The 18,268-nt window shown below is 37.9% G+C and overlaps 3 protein-coding genes across 7 annotated transcripts in view; 2 read left to right on the top strand and 1 right to left on the bottom strand.

Annotated features, from left to right (window-relative positions):
- The window catches only part of LOC112559151 (zinc finger CCHC domain-containing protein 10-like), a 34,820-nt gene extending 33,558 nt beyond the window's left edge, over window positions 1-1,262 (bottom strand). Inside the window, exon 1 of the mRNA XM_025230146.1 lies at window positions 1,109-1,262. Within this exon, the coding sequence (XP_025085931.1) occupies window positions 1,109-1,149 (41 nt within the window). The 5' untranslated portion in view covers window positions 1,150-1,262. The remainder of the gene's footprint in view (window positions 1-1,108) is intronic.
- Window positions 1,208-6,596, top strand: LOC112559148 (putative ankyrin repeat protein RF_0381). Of its 3 annotated transcripts, none has more exons than XM_025230142.1 (6): window positions 1,208-1,294; window positions 2,455-2,525; window positions 2,730-3,071; window positions 3,350-3,697; window positions 4,026-4,205; window positions 4,954-6,596. In XM_025230142.1, the coding sequence occupies exons 3-6, from the start codon at window positions 2,772-2,774 to the stop codon at window positions 5,368-5,370; spliced, it is 1,245 nt and encodes a 414-aa protein (XP_025085927.1). In that variant the 5' UTR covers window positions 1,208-1,294; window positions 2,455-2,525; window positions 2,730-2,771; the 3' UTR covers window positions 5,371-6,596. The 3 variants fall into 3 exon arrangements, with proteins under 3 accessions (XP_025085927.1, XP_025085926.1, XP_025085928.1); XM_025230141.1 differs by having other exon boundaries at window positions 1,212-1,346; XM_025230143.1 differs by having other exon boundaries at window positions 1,272-1,339.
- Window positions 6,597-10,928: 4,332 nt separating this feature from the next.
- Window positions 10,929-18,146, top strand: LOC112559961 (keratin-associated protein 19-2-like). 3 transcript variants are annotated; one of them, XM_025231481.1, is made up of 3 exons: window positions 10,929-11,054; window positions 17,321-17,593; window positions 18,005-18,146. In XM_025231481.1, exons 1-3 carry the CDS (start codon window positions 11,052-11,054, stop codon window positions 18,056-18,058), a joined length of 330 nt encoding a protein of 109 aa, XP_025087266.1. In that variant the 5' UTR covers window positions 10,929-11,051; the 3' UTR covers window positions 18,059-18,146. The 3 variants fall into 3 exon arrangements, with proteins under 3 accessions (XP_025087266.1, XP_025087264.1, XP_025087265.1); XM_025231479.1 differs by lacking the exons at window positions 17,321-17,593; window positions 18,005-18,146 and adding exons at window positions 11,411-11,683; window positions 12,085-12,238 and having other exon boundaries at window positions 10,951-11,054; XM_025231480.1 differs by lacking the exon at window positions 10,929-11,054 and adding an exon at window positions 16,575-16,687.
- The last annotated feature ends 122 nt before the right edge of the window (window positions 18,147-18,268 follow it).

Here is an 18,268-nt window from a genome sequence, read left to right as displayed (position 1 = left end):
ACCTGCATTAGTTTAACGGGATGTAATCTTTTTAACGACGGGGTTGAGCTCAATACAAAATATTGTTTTCCAAAATCTGAGTGGATAACACCTCATAATTAGATAAAATTCCTTCTTACAATCATCTCCATGTACAAAAAGAGGTAAAAAAATTTGCACAAAGAAAAAAAAAACTTGTATAGGAGCAAATCACAAATCACCAAAAGGCTGCTTTTTTTTATAAAGAAAATAGCACTCATATTTAATTGTGAAATTTTTCTCTAGATGTGTATTGTCAGAAGGCCATTTTTGTTAAGTAAGCAGCTGGGCTTTCTCAAACAACACATGGCTCTATTGGCAATGAATGGCTGATCTTGCTTAAGTATACTGCATAAGGAACACATAACTGTTGGCAATATGTAATCAAGATACCTGTGGCATTGTTGAGCAATTTACTTTTAACCATGGGTCAATTCAACTTTCAGTGTCAGAATGATGTGATGGGAATAATTTGGTCATAGCAGGAATGGATCTGATTCTGAGGCAAGGTTGACACAACTGGAGTGAAGTGGTTTGGGGTTGAAGTGACTGGTACCAATGTAGACAAATCTATGGAAGTTTCTTATTTGTGTGGGGTTTGTTTTTAATTTATTTTAGAAATAGTATTTAATACTGAACTCCATCATGTCTTGAAAGAACTGTACCTGATGATTGGGTCTTGCATGTGATAATTTGGCCATGGCTAAGATCAATCCATATGGCTGGGGGACAAACGGCCATTCAAGACATCACAAAGACAAACCATGTAAAAGTAAGAAAACTAAGATTATTTTATTTACTTACGTCTATTTTACTTTGCTAAGATGGTATAGGGAAGGAAAAGTTAGTTTCTGGCTAAATGTGGCATTAAATTTGCTTTGAGTCATATCCTCAAAAAGTGTACGCGCATGTCTCTAAAGTCTTAACGCGAGTCGACGTTAGTGTTACGCATATGGATGTTTGTAACGCATGCAGACTTTTGTGTCTTCCAAATTATACAACTGACTTTAACAATAACTCTAGTTGGAAACTGATAAGACGTGGACAAATAACACAAAACTATGAAGTTAGTATACATGGGTAAACTTACTTTTTTCGAAGAAGAGCGGGCTTGTGAAAATCAGTAGCCATATTGTTGTGGTACAGAAACAATAACTTCCGTTTCCGCCGAGAAGATCGCTACAGTACATTCCCCTTACGACATTGTTTAGGAAACTAATGTTAGCGTACTTCTGCTCGTGTCGTTGAGGCGGTTGAACAAAAAAACTTCATCCAGGTTACTGATCTGACAGGAAAAACTATCATCACATATTCATCGCGTATATATTGTAACATTTTTATCGTTTTTTTAAAATATTTATTTGTTTTGAGTACTGTCTTTGGTGTTCATTCTTAGTTTCATACGTCTGAATACATGCAATAGTACGTTAGTAGCTGTGCTTTGCTTGAAATTCAAGTTAATATTGCTGCTGGAAGAAAACATAACACGTTAATTTATTGATAATATGTTGAAAACTCGTTCAGAGAGGAACAAACCTGTCCTATATGAAGCATTTACTTTTCCATCCCCTTCTCAACTGAAGGCGAGAAATGAAGGATAATAAGTTTTAATTAATAAATGCAGCATTTATTACAAAATAGTTAATTAAAAAGTATTGCGATTCCTTAGATTCAGGTGAAATGTTTTTATGATTATTTCTTAGTCTCAATGTTTTATATATTATGCATATGGGTGGGTTGGTGTGGATGTGTGTACAGATGATAGTTTATAACATGCCCATGAGAATTTATAGCTAGACCAGAAAGGTCTAAGATGGAGTCAGTACCACACTGTTTACACTTATTCTGACAATTTGGCATAGAAACAGATTTTCTCAGAATATAGTATATGTTTCTTATGTGTACTTTATTTCTGTGGATTGTCTGCATCTTAAAAAGAGCAGTTGAGGAGCGAGGCACTTGACAAATAGACATATGAGGCATTAAAAATATATGCAAGGCCAATTGTCAATCAAAATAAAACCAATTCATAAATAAATCTATGCATTGACACATAATTTTAACACTTTTCATAAATTGCCAGTAGTCAGGATCAAAATAGTTACCCAATTTTCAAAATTAGCAGCTAAGCTATATCACTTCTTCACCTGTTCTTCCTACTGCTGGCATCCTAATAGTAAAATAATATTAACAGCTAGAAAGAGGTTGTTCTTATTTTATGTTTCTTGACATATCATTCGATTTACTCTTGTTTCATTTTCTGACTCATTAGTCTAGTGCATGTCATGAACTGAGTTTGTGTGTTCCAGATTAGAAATGAAAAATACAGATATAATTCTTTTTGTATGAATAGACATTTCTAACAAGGTCTTGTGTTTTCCTATGTCTGCAAAATTAGCAGTTTTTTACCAAAAAAAAAAAAATTGCTGTGTTCAGAAATCAGTTCTGGAATGGTAGGATAAGCATTAACAACCATCCTTCATCTCAGGCTGAGGAGACTTGCAAAGGTAATTTTTTTTCCTCAATCACTCAGACTTCCTCCTGAGGATCTGAAAAATACTGCATGATTCCAGGGAGCCAAACAGCTATGTTTTCATTAAAAGTCTCTGATATATGTGGATGAGCAAGAAGACATTAAGATTATAACAGTTGTGTTGATGAAAATAGCAATTCATAAAATATGATCAGACTAGCTTTGCTTTGCATGGCAGATTCTAAAAGGCATTTGACAATCTGGGGTCCTGCCTGCCTCGATGAAAGAAGTTGAAATACTGTGCAACAGTATCCTCCATGGCCATGCCAGTTGTCAGGATGTGGAACTGCTCATTGACAGTTTTGCTTCATGTTTACTGGATAAATGCTACAATGGCTTCAGCCCTCTTTGCCTGGCATGCAAGTTAAACCGGTATGACCTTGTTGTACTACTACTGAGAAAAGGAGCAGACCCTAACTTTGCTTCATACTACCTGGGAAAGTATCCTCTCCATTTTGCTTGTGACCATTCCAATGGGAACCTAGAGCTTGTCAAATATTTGCTCAAAGAAGGAGCTGAGGTGATTATTATTTCAAAAGTGTATGAAAACGTATGTAACACTTACATAGTCTTATAGGGAAATTAAGGTATCTAAATGATCATTGTCTAGAGTCATGTTCATGAAATGTGCATTCCCCCAAATCATTAACATTTTATTGGGGCTAAATTTTATGGAAGAATTGCATCAAGCAAGGAAGATCATGAAAAGTTTTTTTAAGCTTCTCAACATAAGTACTCAGACTGACTTTTATAACTAAAGTAAATTAGCTTAATCTCTTATTTATTTGATACATGCAGGTTAATGTTCGTGATGCTGATGGCAATACAGGATTGCACCTAGCATGCACGGAGTCCAATGTTGTTGTAGTACAGTGTTTGCTGGAGGCTGGTGCAGATGTCATGGCAGCAGATGTGGATGATGAAACTCCATTGGTGCGGGCATGTTATGCTAAAAGTGTGGAGCTTGTGGACATTCTCATCAAAGCTAAAAGTGATGCTAATTATCCTCATGGCCTGCCGCTAGAGATTGCTGTCAGAGCCCCATCTTTAGAAGTCTTGAAGCTTCTTATCGCTGGAGGGGCTGAGGTGACACGTAATTCATACCTGGGTTTTGCCAGTGAACACAACTATCTGGACATGATGAAGGTTAGTTTTCTGTCTGCATGGAGCTTTTAAGAAAGGATGCGTCATGTAGATTTTGATCCATCATGAAGTTTTTAAGTGTGAATGCATGCTTGCACATGCAGATGCCTGTGTGTGCTTCCCTATTGTTACATATTTTGTGAGTACATGTCCATGTCCTTATGCACTCACAGGTAAATTTGTCCAATTTTTTAATGACATTATTATCTTAATCTTCAATGTCAGGACTATACTAGATATTGGCCTAAAGTCGGAGGTACCTGATGTTCCTTTTTTTTCAAAATCCCCCTGTGGACTAGATGTTGTATATCTGATGTCCTCTGTTTTGCAGGTACTCCACAACTATGGCGTAGATGTAAACCTTCGTGGAGCACTGGGTCTCACAGCTCTGCATCATGCCTGCATCTCTCGCGAGTCATCTGAAGAAGCTGTTCGTTTACTTTTGCTGTGGGGTGCAGATGTTCAACTTGTGAGTGCAACTGGTGACACAGCCCTACATTATGCCTGTCAGGTAAGATGCTATTGTTTTTCCATGTCCTATCAAGGGATAGTTCAAAATCAAAATTTCCATTAGGGTCACTCACTTAAATTATATGGAGCTTAAGCGTGATAAAGATTCTGTTGCAGAAGTTTTAGCCTTAATGGCAGGTTGCATAAATCTGGTGCTGTTTACACATTCAATAACAACAGAATACTAGCAGAAACTTAAATATATTCAAAAACAAATATTTTATTTATTGGAGTAGGTGTCCCACCTTAAAAAAAAATAGTACCATGATTAAAAACTAGGCAAAAATTTTTTTTAATCTGATATCATGCAAAGCGGGGAAAAAAGAATAAAAGGAAGAAGCTTGAGTGAGAAATGAAAATAAATCATCAGTTTTAAGAGAAATTTACAAGAAATGCACTTTTGACTCTTCGTTGTTTTTCAGTTAAACTTGTTTGACAACTCATGCATATGTAAGGTGTTTTAAGTTTTGTTATGTGTGTGGCAGAATTTTAGTTATACCTCTTACAGTTTTGTAATTACACCAGATTTTTGTCTTTTATGTCCCGTGGACTACTTCTGTTATTGATTCTGTGGTTCCTTTACATAGTGGGAGAAAAGCAAGGTTAGTCATACCAAACAGTCTCTAGACTGCACAATACAGTAGCAGTTTGTGTACATCCACATTTTCATAAAAATCATTTTAAACTTATGCTGCAGTTTGCAGTAATTTAATCAGCATTTACTTACACTTTACTATTCTTTATGTTAGTCTTTTGCAGTAGATAAAGCTAAACTGCTTTTAGACTACGGAACCTATGTGAACATGCAAGATGGCACCCAGCTTACACCCCTTTTAGCTACGCTGACAACGAGATGTCAGCCTGAAGAGACCGCACGATGCTTGACCCTTGTTAAGTTGCTGCTTGCTTCTGGGGCTCGGATACTGGCAGACACCTTGGAACGACTGAAAGTACTGATTATTTACCTACAAAGCTCACAGCAGGATAAAGACAGCTTGTTCCGGCTGCTGATGGACCATGCCACTTCCCCACTTTCCTTACAATCGATCTGTCGCCTCAACATCCGCGCCAAAGTGCCCCCAAACAAACATGAGAGTGTGCGGCACCTTCCTCTTCCCAAGTCTTTGATAGGTTTTTTGCAGTTTGATGATCTAAATGCCAGCTAATTTGCACCCATAGTTGGGGTTAAGTGTGTTGATGGCCTCCAAGCTTACTTGACTAAAAATCTTCCCAGCATGCCTAGTATTTAAAAAAATTCACATGTGGTTTATTTTGCTTCCATAGATCAAAAAACATTTTAACAAGGAAATATATTTGAAATTCAGTTCACTAATAATTTTGTATTCAAAGAGTATAAACTTGGTACATGCAGAAGCTAGGCGATTTCTTAGGTTGAGCAGCCTTAACAAAAAAGATAATTTCCTACCATAAAATTTTGGAGCATTTTGTCTTACCCCGGTTTTTTTTTAAAATACACTTAACATACTTTGTGTTCTATAAGCTGAGCCTATTGTTAGTTATAAGTGGCCAACACAGATGTCCATTCTGCAAATACAGTTATCTGAAAGAAGTGCATGGGTATGCTAAATTTTCATCTATTTTAGTCATTAGTCTGTTCGTCACTAGTCAACAATAGTGAATCAGAAAAGTAGAACAGATGAGGACTTTGTATTTAAGTGTCTTTTGAAAGCGTTCAATGCGTTTGACATATCTACCTAATAAATTTTTCTCCCTTAAAAGTCAGTAAATGTAACTTCAAAGTGCTAAAAATTGTGCATTTTGTTTATGGGCATTGCATTAACATAGTCTGGTCCTTCTATATCTCTGCTGTCTATTTCACATGTTATTTTTGCCCATTCAGATCCCCAAAGCTAGATGATAATTTCCATCCCATCTTTAGTTAGGAAGCATATGCAGATGAACTATTGATAGGGAAAATCGTCTGTACATGCACTTCTAATCATGTTATCAGAACACCTATGTAAACAGTCTGCGCAAAATGGTAGATTAATGAATCATACACATATAAGTGTTGAAAAGAAGCATACATAAAAAGTAAAACAAGTTCAAAATACTTGATAAGATTAGAAAACCATGTTTCTCTTACCAACATACCAGGTTATCTGCTGTCTACAGTTAAAAGAAAATAGCATTGTAGGAATCACAATATCATTGTTTCTAAGCCTAAAAAAAGCAGTCATTGACATCAGATTCGGTTTTTTTCCTAAGAAAGCTGTCCATGCTTTTCTATGGTTCTTGTTGGCATAAGCTGAAACATCTTTTTGGGACTGTCTTATTATTTGCAGGGTATGCAGTTTTGTAAGAATAGATTACTGCTATACATAAGATTATGCTTGTTCACCCAGATAAGGTAATAAACAGTGTTTTAAAACTCTTGTGTTTTTGTTAATATCTCCTGGGCTGGAATTAATGTGTTAAAAAATGTTTATGTACCTAAACAGGTCCTGGGCCCATTTATTCAAGAATTTATGAGCCCTTCATGGAATAGAGAAGCAAGCTCTCAGCTGTAACATGTTTTGTGTTAAATCTTGGGTCAGAGCTCTCGTTGACAAGAAAGATTCTGTTTCTTGTATGAATCTGTTAGTTGAAATTGTTATTAAACTACTCTGCTACTTGCACCATAGAAGCCTTTATTTGCAACGCCAAGGACTGGATGGTAACAAACTTAAACTGAACGATGATTAAAAGGAAGTTTTCCTATGCTCGAAAAGAAATAAAAATCAATCTCCACTCTTTTGTCCACCAAATCACATCAAGGTGGGCGAAACCATCATCACCTTTGCGTCGTCCGTCAGGAATCTGGGATTCATTGTCCTATAGACATGACTCTTGATTTTTAAAAAAGTTACATCTGTCTGTCAGTCTGAATATTATGAGCTCCGTAAGATCAGCGCCATCCGTCACAGAATTTCGCCACACATCCTGGCTACCCATCTGTTCTCACATTCAGTACAAACTGTTTGTGCTGTTTTTTAATTTTTTTTTGTAGGCTCCTGCCCTGACTATTTCTCTGAACGGCTCTTCCCTGGCGTCCCAGCTAGACAACTCCGCTCCTCGTCTGACAACAGTCTCGTAACTGTTCTTGTCACCAGAACATATGGTCACGTGATTTTTAATTACTGAGTAGCGAAACAATGGAACTCTCTCCCTCTCCATATCCGCAACCTACCTACTATTGAATCCTTTATATTTACACTGAAAACACTTCTCTTCCATTTCCAACACCAGTTCCCACAATGCTAGTCCTTTTTCACACCCTTCCTCCAAGCCCGACGAGAGAGGGCGGATGCTGTACCCGGGACCGCGATTGTGAAGGCTTTGATCAGTGGGTTTTTTCTTTCTTCTTTTCCTTTTATTTTCCTTTAAAAGAAAGTTCTAATGAAAGAACACCCAACCATTACACGAGCAGACATTGAGTTTCAAGTCTGCAGTATACCATTTCCAGGCCTTAGATAAGCGGGCTACATAAATTTTGCGCTTATTATTATTATACCCAGCAAAGTGGAAGCTTTGTGAAATATAGTAACGGAAAAATTAAATCAAGGGACCCCAAGATGCAAAATAAAAACCAAACATTTACTTTATGCAGTACAAAGGTAAAGCTATAGTACTTTTAGAACTGAACACATATGGATACCTGTAGAGTCGTTCTGTAGCATTCAAATTAGGCGAAGGAGACAATTGCTTTTATTGATTACGCATTTTAGGTGCAAAAAAATGGTTTTCTGATCCTGACCAAACTTTACAGGAGTACTCCTTTTGCCGGCAGGAAGGTTGTTTAAGAAACAAAATCCGTGCCAATTGCAGCATAATTACCACAGGACAAATTTGAGATATCTAAAGACAGAGAGAAGGACAGCATGCGAGTAGAGTCGCATTGTGGCTGTCCATTTTTTATTTTCTATCACGCAGAGCCAATGTTGACATCGACATGTTGTCAGAGGATCTACTATGAGAGGAGGGTGCTTGGTCCACACAACGGAGTGTTTATCTCCCCCACCCACACACTCAATTAAAAACGGTCAGCGGCGTTTAGCCCCATAACAGTTTGACCAAAGAGGATACTCTTTGGTTTGACCTGCTGGTTCGCGTGTGCACTGACTACTGACAGTTTGCGAGAGCACAGATATATCTCCCAGTATGTTCGCCCTGGTCGAAAAGTCGTGCCCCTGTTGCGGAAAATGAGCCAGGAACTTCAGAAAGTTAGGGAAGTACGGTAGGAGCAAAAACACAAGTATTTTCCTGTTTAAGCTGTAAGTGGTAGATGGAAAGTTGAAAATAAAATCGCAGTAGAAATCAAACCGGAGACGCTGGGTGTATTAGAAGATAGTACACACGCACACGTGTGCGTCTGCGTGCATGCTTCTTTGTGATGTACTATGTACGCCGTAGCTTAGCTCCGTACTGGAGCACCTCTGATTCTGTTAGCCACCAACGCTACCTCTTACAGATTACCCCTCTCACACTAGCATTTCCCTATTTCTTTTTGTCTCTCTCCAGAAATAATTAGATCCATGGGAAATTTTTTTTTATTATAAGTAGTTTCATGCTTTGCACTTTGTGCAATGTTTCACACTTTGATGATTGAAAACATAGTAAGCAATATTGCATTACCGATTCAACCAGTCTATATAATCGAACCTCAGCTGATAAACTCTTTGGAAAATACTCATTCTGTCTAACTGGAATTTCAACTTCTAATTGCTAATGGACTCATCTGTAGAAAGTTTCCTCTGATTTTATGTATGCAACTAGCACATGTTGCACCTGGATAGATTATGCTCTTATGTCGAAATCGTTGTTTTAAAAATGCAAAGCTTTTAATGTTACTTCGAGGATTGAGACCAAACCCATGCCAGTTGAGCTATCTTAATCCAGAAAAATGTTTTAGCCCCATTGTGATTTCCTTGTTAGCAAATGAATTAATTAGTGAAAATTCTACGGGAAGGACTGGATGACATTCAATATCCTTACTGTAGAATCTTAGTGATCACAGGTAGGCTTTTTCAATGTTTTATTGGCACGTGACACCCATTTTACTTTATGGCTCTAAAAAAAATTTGGAACCGAGAGTGGATAATAGTTTTATCGAAAACATCCATTTGCTTGTTATGATAAAAATCTTTAATATATTAGAACCTATAGTACTGGTCTAAAGTAAATGCGGACACTACGCCTTGAACATCAATTCATGAACAGCGTATGAAATGCTACTCACACTACACTGTACAAAAAAATTTATACAAACCTACTATTATACAGAGTTTGGAGAAGAACAGTGAAAAAGGAGATGAAAGGAAAGGGCTGGACATGCGATTTCAGCTGATCGACATCGGTGGCGGACTCTGGTTGAGGCCTTATGTTCAGCCTGATGTACGAAGATAGATAGACTATTATACAGAGTAGTGTTCCTACAGGTACCAAGCAGATTGGTCTGAGAGATGCTTTGATAAGATTTAGATTAGTTATTTCAAATTTATACAGTCATAAGTTTATCCTTCTGATGCCCAAAATAAGATAAATATTGTACCTTATGTCAAGATGAAGAAACCGAAATACACTTTCTAATCGTCTGTGATTTGTTCCGACTAGCGAGTAAGCTACATCCCCGCAAACTATAAGATACATTAATTATTCAGACTCCAACTTATACCGTCAGACACTAGAATTAATAGTTCTCACGTTCTAGCCACATTTGTCTTTAAAGCATTGGCCCAGAAAGAAAAGTCCCTAAAATAGTGTGTAAATGTAAATGTATTACCAATGCAGTGTGTGTGTTCTTTTGGTTCTTCTGGCTTTTTTTTCTGTAATTACAGAAAAACAGCATAGTTTTTGTAAAATGTGTATACCTTTCCGGTTAATAGTAATTTAATTCCTCACTGTACAACTTGTGTGTACATACTTTTGGCAATTTTTCGTATGCTATACATTGAAATGGGATGTAGTCGATAAAGGATTTCAGTTTTCTCTCCCGTTCGGTGGCGCAATGTTAGTGCCTGCTACCAATTCAGCGAAGATTGACTGCCCTCGTTCAGATCTCGTCTCGGCACACTGGTTTTTTTTTTTGGTCTGCAAGTGGCATCTGTTTACAAGTCTGGCTGCCTTAGCTGCCCATCTCTATCCATCATATGAGACGTACTATAGTTTAACCCAGGGGTGGGCAATTAATTTTCCCAAGGGGCCGCATGAGAAATTGGGATGGTTTTAGAGGGCCGGACTACTATAGTTAACTCAGTTTGATCCAATACTGTATATATAGTATATATACTGGCGGGCGGGCCGGTCAGAGACAGGAGGCGGGCCGGATCCGGCCCGCGGGCCGCCCTTTGCCCAGGTCTGGTTTAACCTCACCATTTGCACATATCACAAAACAAAGGTGAACATTGACGCTGCACTTTTATATAATGCGTTCTTTAGCCCCCAAGTCTAGCGACATTTTTTCTCATACGGATCTTCGCTTTTCCTTTTAGGTTTATACGCGTATATAAAACTGAACTCTCTCTCTCTCTCTGAACGAGCAAAAAGAAGGCCCAAGTTAATTTTTTGTTCAGCTCAAAGGCAGCATTATGATAATAACCGTTACATTTGACCGCCACCAACCTACCAGAAAGGTTCATAAAACGCAAAATGCGATTCTTATACTTCATTATCAATTCTATGAGCACACCCAATCATTTTAAGGGGTCATGGGCAATGACAGTAAAATGTTACAGCTTTCACAGCCCCTATATAAGGGCGCGAAGGTTTCATTCGACATCATCCTGACATAGCTCAGTGTTCCCTTGCCTCGAGCACCTCTGTTGATCCAGCACCAAACTCCTTCAGAATGGTAAGCATGTTTGGCTTTCCTTTCATGAGACCAGTTTATTTACAAGATGAATGCTTATTTTCCTACTTCTTACTTTTAGATCTCAAAACATTTTTTATTGAAAAGTAAGTTTTTGCATTACTACCGCTACTTTTGATAAATCTTAGTTCACTCGACAAACATGCGTCGGGCTCTATATACTGGTTCGCTTCAAGAGATGTAATAATAACAACAACAATAATAATAATGAGTTCTGCGTGTCCAGATGTCATAATTGTCCATGTTTAAGGCGTCAGATTACTATGCCATACAAATTTAATCGAAAAAACAAGACATACGTTTTGGTCCCTCTTCTTCATGCTCTCCTTCTCTTACAGAAATCTGTCGTCGCCCTTCTTGTTTGCGTCCTGGTGGCTGGCGCCATGGCAGGAGATCTGCTGGCAGGTCCATTCGGAGGTGTTGGCGTTGGCCTTGGTGTTGGTGCTTTTGGCAAAGGTCTTTATGGCGGCTTCGGTGCCTATCCCTATGCAGGCAAGGGTGTGGTTGGAGCCTATGGTGCCTACCCCTATGCAGGCAAGGGTGTGGTTGGCGCCTATGGTGCCTACCCCTATGCAGGCTATGGCTATCCTTATGGCGGCGTTTATGGCAAGGTAAGCTCTTTACTGAAAAAACTTCACCCACTTCAAATAACTAGTTTTGAAAACCAGAATATGAAGAAGTTTTGAACAACTGTTTTGTAAAACAACGCAAGTAAAATCGACCTGGCTAGACCATATCCTATATCATGACATACTTCAACTAAGATTTCCTAGTCTTACAACTCTGCAAAAGAAGAATAACAGGAAGTAGAAAGCAGCCCTGATACCAAGGAAAACGTAGCTTTAGATATATCAGTTATTTGTCGACGCATTTTTCAGAACTAGTTTAAGCCTCCTTTTTTGATATTTTTCTTATATGAAAGTTTTGTTATGAATTGTTCAGATTAATAATCTATGAGCTAGACTGTTTGGTGATATCTACATTAAATTAACAAATTATTCGGATTGTGCAGGGATACGGATTCGGTGCTGGCTTTCCCGGCTATGGCTACGGCTACGGCTATTAAGGGCTAGACAGGCTGTCTCTCCTCACCCCGATCTTGATTTTACTTAATGAATCAACGCAGTATCAGGCTGCATATGGTGGAAATAAAGTTTACAAAATAATTCTTTTGTTTTTTGTCTTTGTGTGATTGCTTGTATTCCATATTTTCTGTCCAGCAACTGTCCTTCACAAACTTACATTATTAATCAAATGTTTTAATAAATAATTCCACAAAGTCACAATAACTAGCTCTTACAAACCGTGCTTAACAGTTATCAGATTGCAAAGGGATACCAAAAATGCATTTTTTCAATCAAGAAGATCAGCACTATCATGATGACATAATCATCAGGTGCTTCTGAAATCTGACTCACAATGAACTGCAACATTGGCTTACGGGATGATCTACAGAATATTTCGAGTTATCTTGAATGCGTTTCTGTACTTTTTACCATTGAAACTGCGTTTCCATCCTAAAACATTCATTCCAATAATCTTTTCTGTCTCAATAAATATTTCAAAATGATCAGCTCTTAGACACTGCGCACAGAGATCATCATCAGATTGCAAACTGACAACTACAGCAAAGCGAGCGGACGTTTGTGTTGAATTGCTTGTAGTGGAATTAATATTAAGCATTATTTAGGAAGAACAGTTTGCAAACGATGAATTATGGTAGAGATGTGTCCAGGTACGCTGTTTTTCTCTCTTTCTTTCCTTCTTATTCTGTAATGGAGACACGTCTCACAAGCGATACATAGATATCTTGTGTGGCGGATATCTTAGGGACACAAAATACCTGGGGACTGCGGAAGACACGCTTCTATTACAGTAGAAGAAGAAAAAGAAGACTGAAAAAATAAGAAAAGAGTGTAGCTGGACACCTCGTTACCAGATATAAACAATCGCACCCGCCCCTTTCCCGTGCCTTAGTGACACAAGATAGAGAGCGAATAGATAAGGGTAAAGGTCTTGGAATGAAAGAGGAGGGAGAGAAGATTACAGATGATAAATAACACAAGACAATAATTCTAGACCCCAAACTCTCCTTCCTACACCGATACTTTATTAATTGTACTTCACATAATTGAACGCAATTTCATCTCGCTATTAACTTCAATTACCGCAAAATCCCTTCAAATCCAACTGGATATTCTTTATAGCAGTGGTTCTCAAAAGTGTTGGCCGCGGACCACTTGTGGGTCGCACGATACGTCGGGTGGTCCTAGGCTGACAGTCATCATATGTCAGCAAAGTGATGTTTAAATTGCTAGAGAAGCTAATTAGTCCAGTATTGATTTCACACGAATTTTAATTTCATCGATGTCCAGCTCCTGCGTCAATTAATCGCGTCATCCGTTACCCTTTGCAAGAGACAAAGCGTTGGTCTGGGCAAACAGACAGCAGTCCACCATAATTATTATACACGTCCGTGATTTGAAGAAACAGTTGTTAATAAAGGATTTTTTTCACATCTGCATGAATATATGTATAATTTAGCAATTAATAAGATCAAATCAAACACACCATCGATCTTGAAATTATTATCAAATCTAAATAAATCAAGAATTTCACAAAAAACATTCTTGAGGTAATTTCACATACATTTTTTTCAGTGATGCCAGATATCTTGAATAAAGATACATTGCCAAAATTTAGGCTGAATGTTTTCTTTTACATACTGACAAAAGTCACACATCATCTTTCTCAATTCCCATGTTAAATAAAGTTATTTTTGTACCCAAAATTCTATGCAACACTGTGATTTGGAGCCCTTTCAAAGTAATATCTTTAATATCGAAAATAATTTGCTTATCAACATTTCTATTTAATCTTTCACCCCATTTTTAACACCACATTGATATGATTTCAGTTCATTCATATAGATTTTAGGATCAGGTTTACTAATGCCCCCATTATTGACTTTTTTGGTGGATACATTTCTATTAATTTAATTTTTTTTTTGTTGTACCAAACAAACCAAAAGATAGATTTCTAGATATGTCATTACTCATTAGCCATATGGTCTACAGCAGTGATGCCCAACCTTTTTCGGCCTGCGGGCCATATCCATTTCGGACAGCCGTGCCGCGGGCCACTTCACCGCAAAAATACAAAAAGGAAAAAAAAATAGAGCAGATACCATTTTTTATTAGAAAAAAGTTGTACTTACCATTAATTATGTACTAATTAGTGGGATATTTGAAGTTGTTTTCCCGAAACCAACTTCTGAATGTCCGGCCTCATCGTAGAGACACCAAGTCGGAGCACTGAATCGAAATGTTCGTCCATCGAAAAAAAGATTGAGAGACGCCCCTATGTGGGGATAAATACTTCTTCCTTTTTTTTTTTTTCGTTTCTTTAAAGTCTTCTTTTATTACTAACATGCCGATTTCCTGCACTGTGGGCAGAAGTTTCGCGGGCCGGATGGCACCGCGTCGCGGGCCGGATATGGCCCGCGGGCCGTAGGTTGTGCATCCCTGGTCTACAGGGTTTTGTAGTAATAGCCGAAGTAGTATATTAGTTTTGACAAAATGAGTGACTTGAGTATTGCAACGCAGTAACGCTTCCTAATGGAGTTAACTGTCTTTATGGGTTAATTTATTCTTGTTCCATTCACCCCTCTCTTCAACCTATATTTACTCTTGTGTAATTATTTTTCTAACATTTCTCTTTATTGCTTTTGTTTTTCTAGCTATAATAAATCACTTTTTTTCTATTCTAATTTTATTAGCATAGTGATCAATAACGGACGTATATTAGTTCGTGATCTGATACAACGAACTGAATGAGATTGATGTCCCTTAACCTAACTGGCTTGAGCAGACCTGGGCAAAAGGCGGCCCTCGGGCCGCATCCGGCCCGCCCGCCCGCCAGTATATTTATTATATGTACAGTATTGGGTAAAACTGAGTTAACTATATTACTCCGGCCCTCTAAAACCATCCCAATTTCTCCTGCGGCCCCTTGGGAAAATTAATTGCCCATCTCTGGGCTTGAGGGTGACTGTTCTCCGTTATTTTAATTTTCGCCCGTTGATCTGCATGAAGTTTTATGTCTAATGTTTGTCAGTGAATCTGTTATGATAGTTGCTACGTTTCTGTGTGGATTTCCGTGTCTGCACCACTTTTCGTCTTTTCTGTGCCAGTTTATTTCTACTGTCACATGTGTGCCATCTTGCCATTACTTATATTTAAGATGTACACACCGGCAATGTCGACTTCACACTCTCATTACCTCCCTACAGCTGCTTCACACAGTTTTGATGTCGAGCTGTCACAACAAGCTGTTCGTGCAATACAAGGTCTGACATGACTGACATCAGGTATCTCCGGGAAGCTCAGCTTACAATGACCATTAGTGTGTTGCTCTTACAAGAGTTGTGTTGGAACGATATTTCTGTCTGCGAAAGTTAAGACAATGCACCGAAAATTGCTAAACTGAGCTTCCATACAGATGTCATAATAAATTTCAGATATTTTTGGATACAGAACTTTATTGACTTATCGAAGATTCCGTGTAATGGCAAGGCGTCGTAATGCTTCGAGTTACAAGTGCACAAATTAAATGAATTCTAATAAGGGAATATTCTATAGAATTTTTTTATCATATGGGAGGGCAGAGTACTCTTCTGTAACATATCTCTAATAACATTATTTCAGTTACATGAAACGGCGTGTCAAGTCACAAGCCAAATTGTTTGCGTTTTGTTATTGACTCTAAGGAAAATATTTTAGCTCTTTCATCCCTTTTCGTCGAAGAGATACATAAGCAGAACTTCAACAATATTTTTTGTCCAAGGTAGAGTGATTTTTGGAAAGAGAAGTGTGTGTGTGTGAGAGAGTTGTGTGTATTCCTAAACAAAATGTCCAACATACATCACCATTTCGTTTTTCCTTTTCTTAGTTACTGCTAATATTAATAATATGATATCTATCTATGTAGTCGGTTACTTCTATCAGGCATTAAAGAATAGAAATTTGAATTGACAGTTGACTAGTCTGTCCAGTAGTTAATTAGACTGTTCGTATGTAACAAAAAATTCGTACTTTATTCTATTGTATTATTTTTACTCCAAAAGCCAAACTCCTTCATAGATTTTAGATTCTTGGTCATCCTAGAAGGCGGGCAATATACTTTACGTTTGCAGCTATCACAAAACATCAACCAATAACAATTCTGCGCTATTCACATTTTGTAAAGATGTGACAGTAGGGGGTGAGAAGAGTGGGTGTTGGTGGAGAGAGTGAAAGAGGAAGAATAGTAAAAAAGCATGGCCTGGTTTTTCTAACTCAAATGCCACATCGTAATACTCAATAACCGTGACATTTGCCCGCCACTAACCTACCAGACAGCTTCATAAAACGTATAATATCTCTAATTACATCCTATTCTTAGGGTTCATTATCAATTCTATGGGCAAACAAAATCTCCAATGAAAAGAAAAAGCGCAATGACAGTAAAATGTTACAGCTCTCACAGTCCCTATATAAAGGAACGAGGCTTCCTTCAACTTCATCCTGACATAGCTCAGTGTTCACTTGCCTCGAGCACCAAACTCCTTCAAAATGGTAAGCACTTTTGGCCTTCCTTTCATGAAAGTTCGCTTACAGTGTGCATGTTTATTTTCTTACTTCCAGATCAGAAAGTACCTGAAAAGCAAAAAGTAGTTGCCGCTGCATATACTAATATCTCTTTTCACTCATGTATTTCTATATACTGGTACACTTAAAAGTCATTAGCTTAATATTGATGAGTCCTGATAGCTTGAGTCATGAGTTATCATACTTGGAGTTCTAGTATAGATACTTTTTAGAGTACTTGTTAAAGTCCACGGGTGTCTTTTTCTTTTCTTTCCCTCTATAGATTTGTTGTGGCTGCCTAGGTGCATATTTGTGTATATATAAATATAAATAATTTCATTTCGCAAACACTTTTATGTCACAGACTGAACAGCAACGTGTTACTTTTTAAGTGTATGTTATATTATATATCATAAATATTTAATAAACGAAACAGAAGTTTTGGGTTAGCTTGTTCAAAAAAATAATATCCCAAAAAAAACCAACAGTTGTATTATGTGCTCGTTAGAGTACCTATGCCTATTTCAGCAGTTAAAAGGTCATTATCACAAACGATTTTCCGTGTTCTCTCCTCCCACTTTTCCTCCACACAGCCACCTTCATGTTCTCCTTCTCTTACAGAAATCTATCGTCGCCCTTCTTGTCTGCGTCCTGGTGGCTGGCGCCATGGCAGGAGATCTGCTGGCAGGTCCATTCGGAGGTGTTGGTGTTGGCCTTGGTGTTGGTGCTTTTGGCAAAGGTCTTTATGGCGGCTTCGGTGCCTACCCCTATGCTGGCAAGGGTGTGGTTGGAGCCTATGGTGCATACCCTTATGCAGGCAAGGGTGTGGTTGGCGCCTATGGTGCCTACCCCTATGCAGGCTATGGCTATCCTTATGGCGGCGTTTATGGCAAGGTAAGCTTTTCATTGAAAATGTTTCCCCTACTTCAGATAACTGGCTTTTAATAACAAAATATACAGGAGTTGTGGAGAACTATTTTGTAAAACAATGCAGGTAGAACAGATCTGGCTATACCATCCTATATCATGATGTACTTCAACTAAGAAAAAAAAAGTGTTACAACTCTGCAAAAGAAGATTAACAATAATCAGAAAGCAGCTCTAATACTAAGGAAAACGTAGCTTTAGATATATCAGTTATTTGTCGATGCATTTTTCAGAACTAGTTTAGGCCTCCTTTTTTCTTATAAGAAAGTTTTTTTTATGAATTGTTCAGATTGTTAATTTGTGTGCTAGACTCTATTTTGTGATGTCTACATTTGAATCCAATCTCCATTTTAAGAACAAATTATCCGGATTGTGCAGGGATACGGATATGGTGCTGGCTTTCCCGGCTATGGCTACGGCTACGGCTATTAAGGGCTAGACAGTCTGTCTCTCCCTTGTCTTTACTTGTGAATCAACGCAGTACAGGCTGCATATTGTGGAAATAAAGTTTACAAAATAACTCTTTTGTGTTTTCATTTATATTTGTGTGATTGTGTGCAGTCCATCTTTTCTGTCCAGCACATTCCTTACAAAAACTGGTTGCTACAACAGGCATTAGTGTAGTGTACTTGTATGAGCATA

Source organism: Pomacea canaliculata, linkage group LG3 (assembly GCF_003073045.1).
Source record: "Pomacea canaliculata isolate SZHN2017 linkage group LG3, ASM307304v1, whole genome shotgun sequence".
Lineage (NCBI taxonomy): Eukaryota > Metazoa > Mollusca > Gastropoda > Architaenioglossa > Ampullariidae > Pomacea > Pomacea canaliculata.
Note: the sequence above shows the minus strand (reverse complement) of the source record. Positions and strands in the feature narration are given on the sequence as shown.

Bases quoted from the DNA above. Each gene is read 5' to 3' on its own strand.
- LOC112559961 (XM_025231481.1), top strand. The intron at 17,594-18,004 runs GTAAGCTTTTCA...CGGATTGTGCAG, and splicing joins ATGGCGGCGTTTATGGCAAG to GGATACGGATATGGTGCTGG.
- LOC112559148 (XM_025230142.1), top strand. From the start codon at position 2,772: ATGAAAGAAGTTGAAATACTGTGCAACAGTATCCTCCATGGCCATGCC. The intron at 3,072-3,349 runs GTGATTATTATT...TGATACATGCAG, and splicing joins TGCTCAAAGAAGGAGCTGAG to GTTAATGTTCGTGATGCTGA. The intron at 3,698-4,025 runs GTTAGTTTTCTG...TCTGTTTTGCAG, and splicing joins ACTATCTGGACATGATGAAG to GTACTCCACAACTATGGCGT.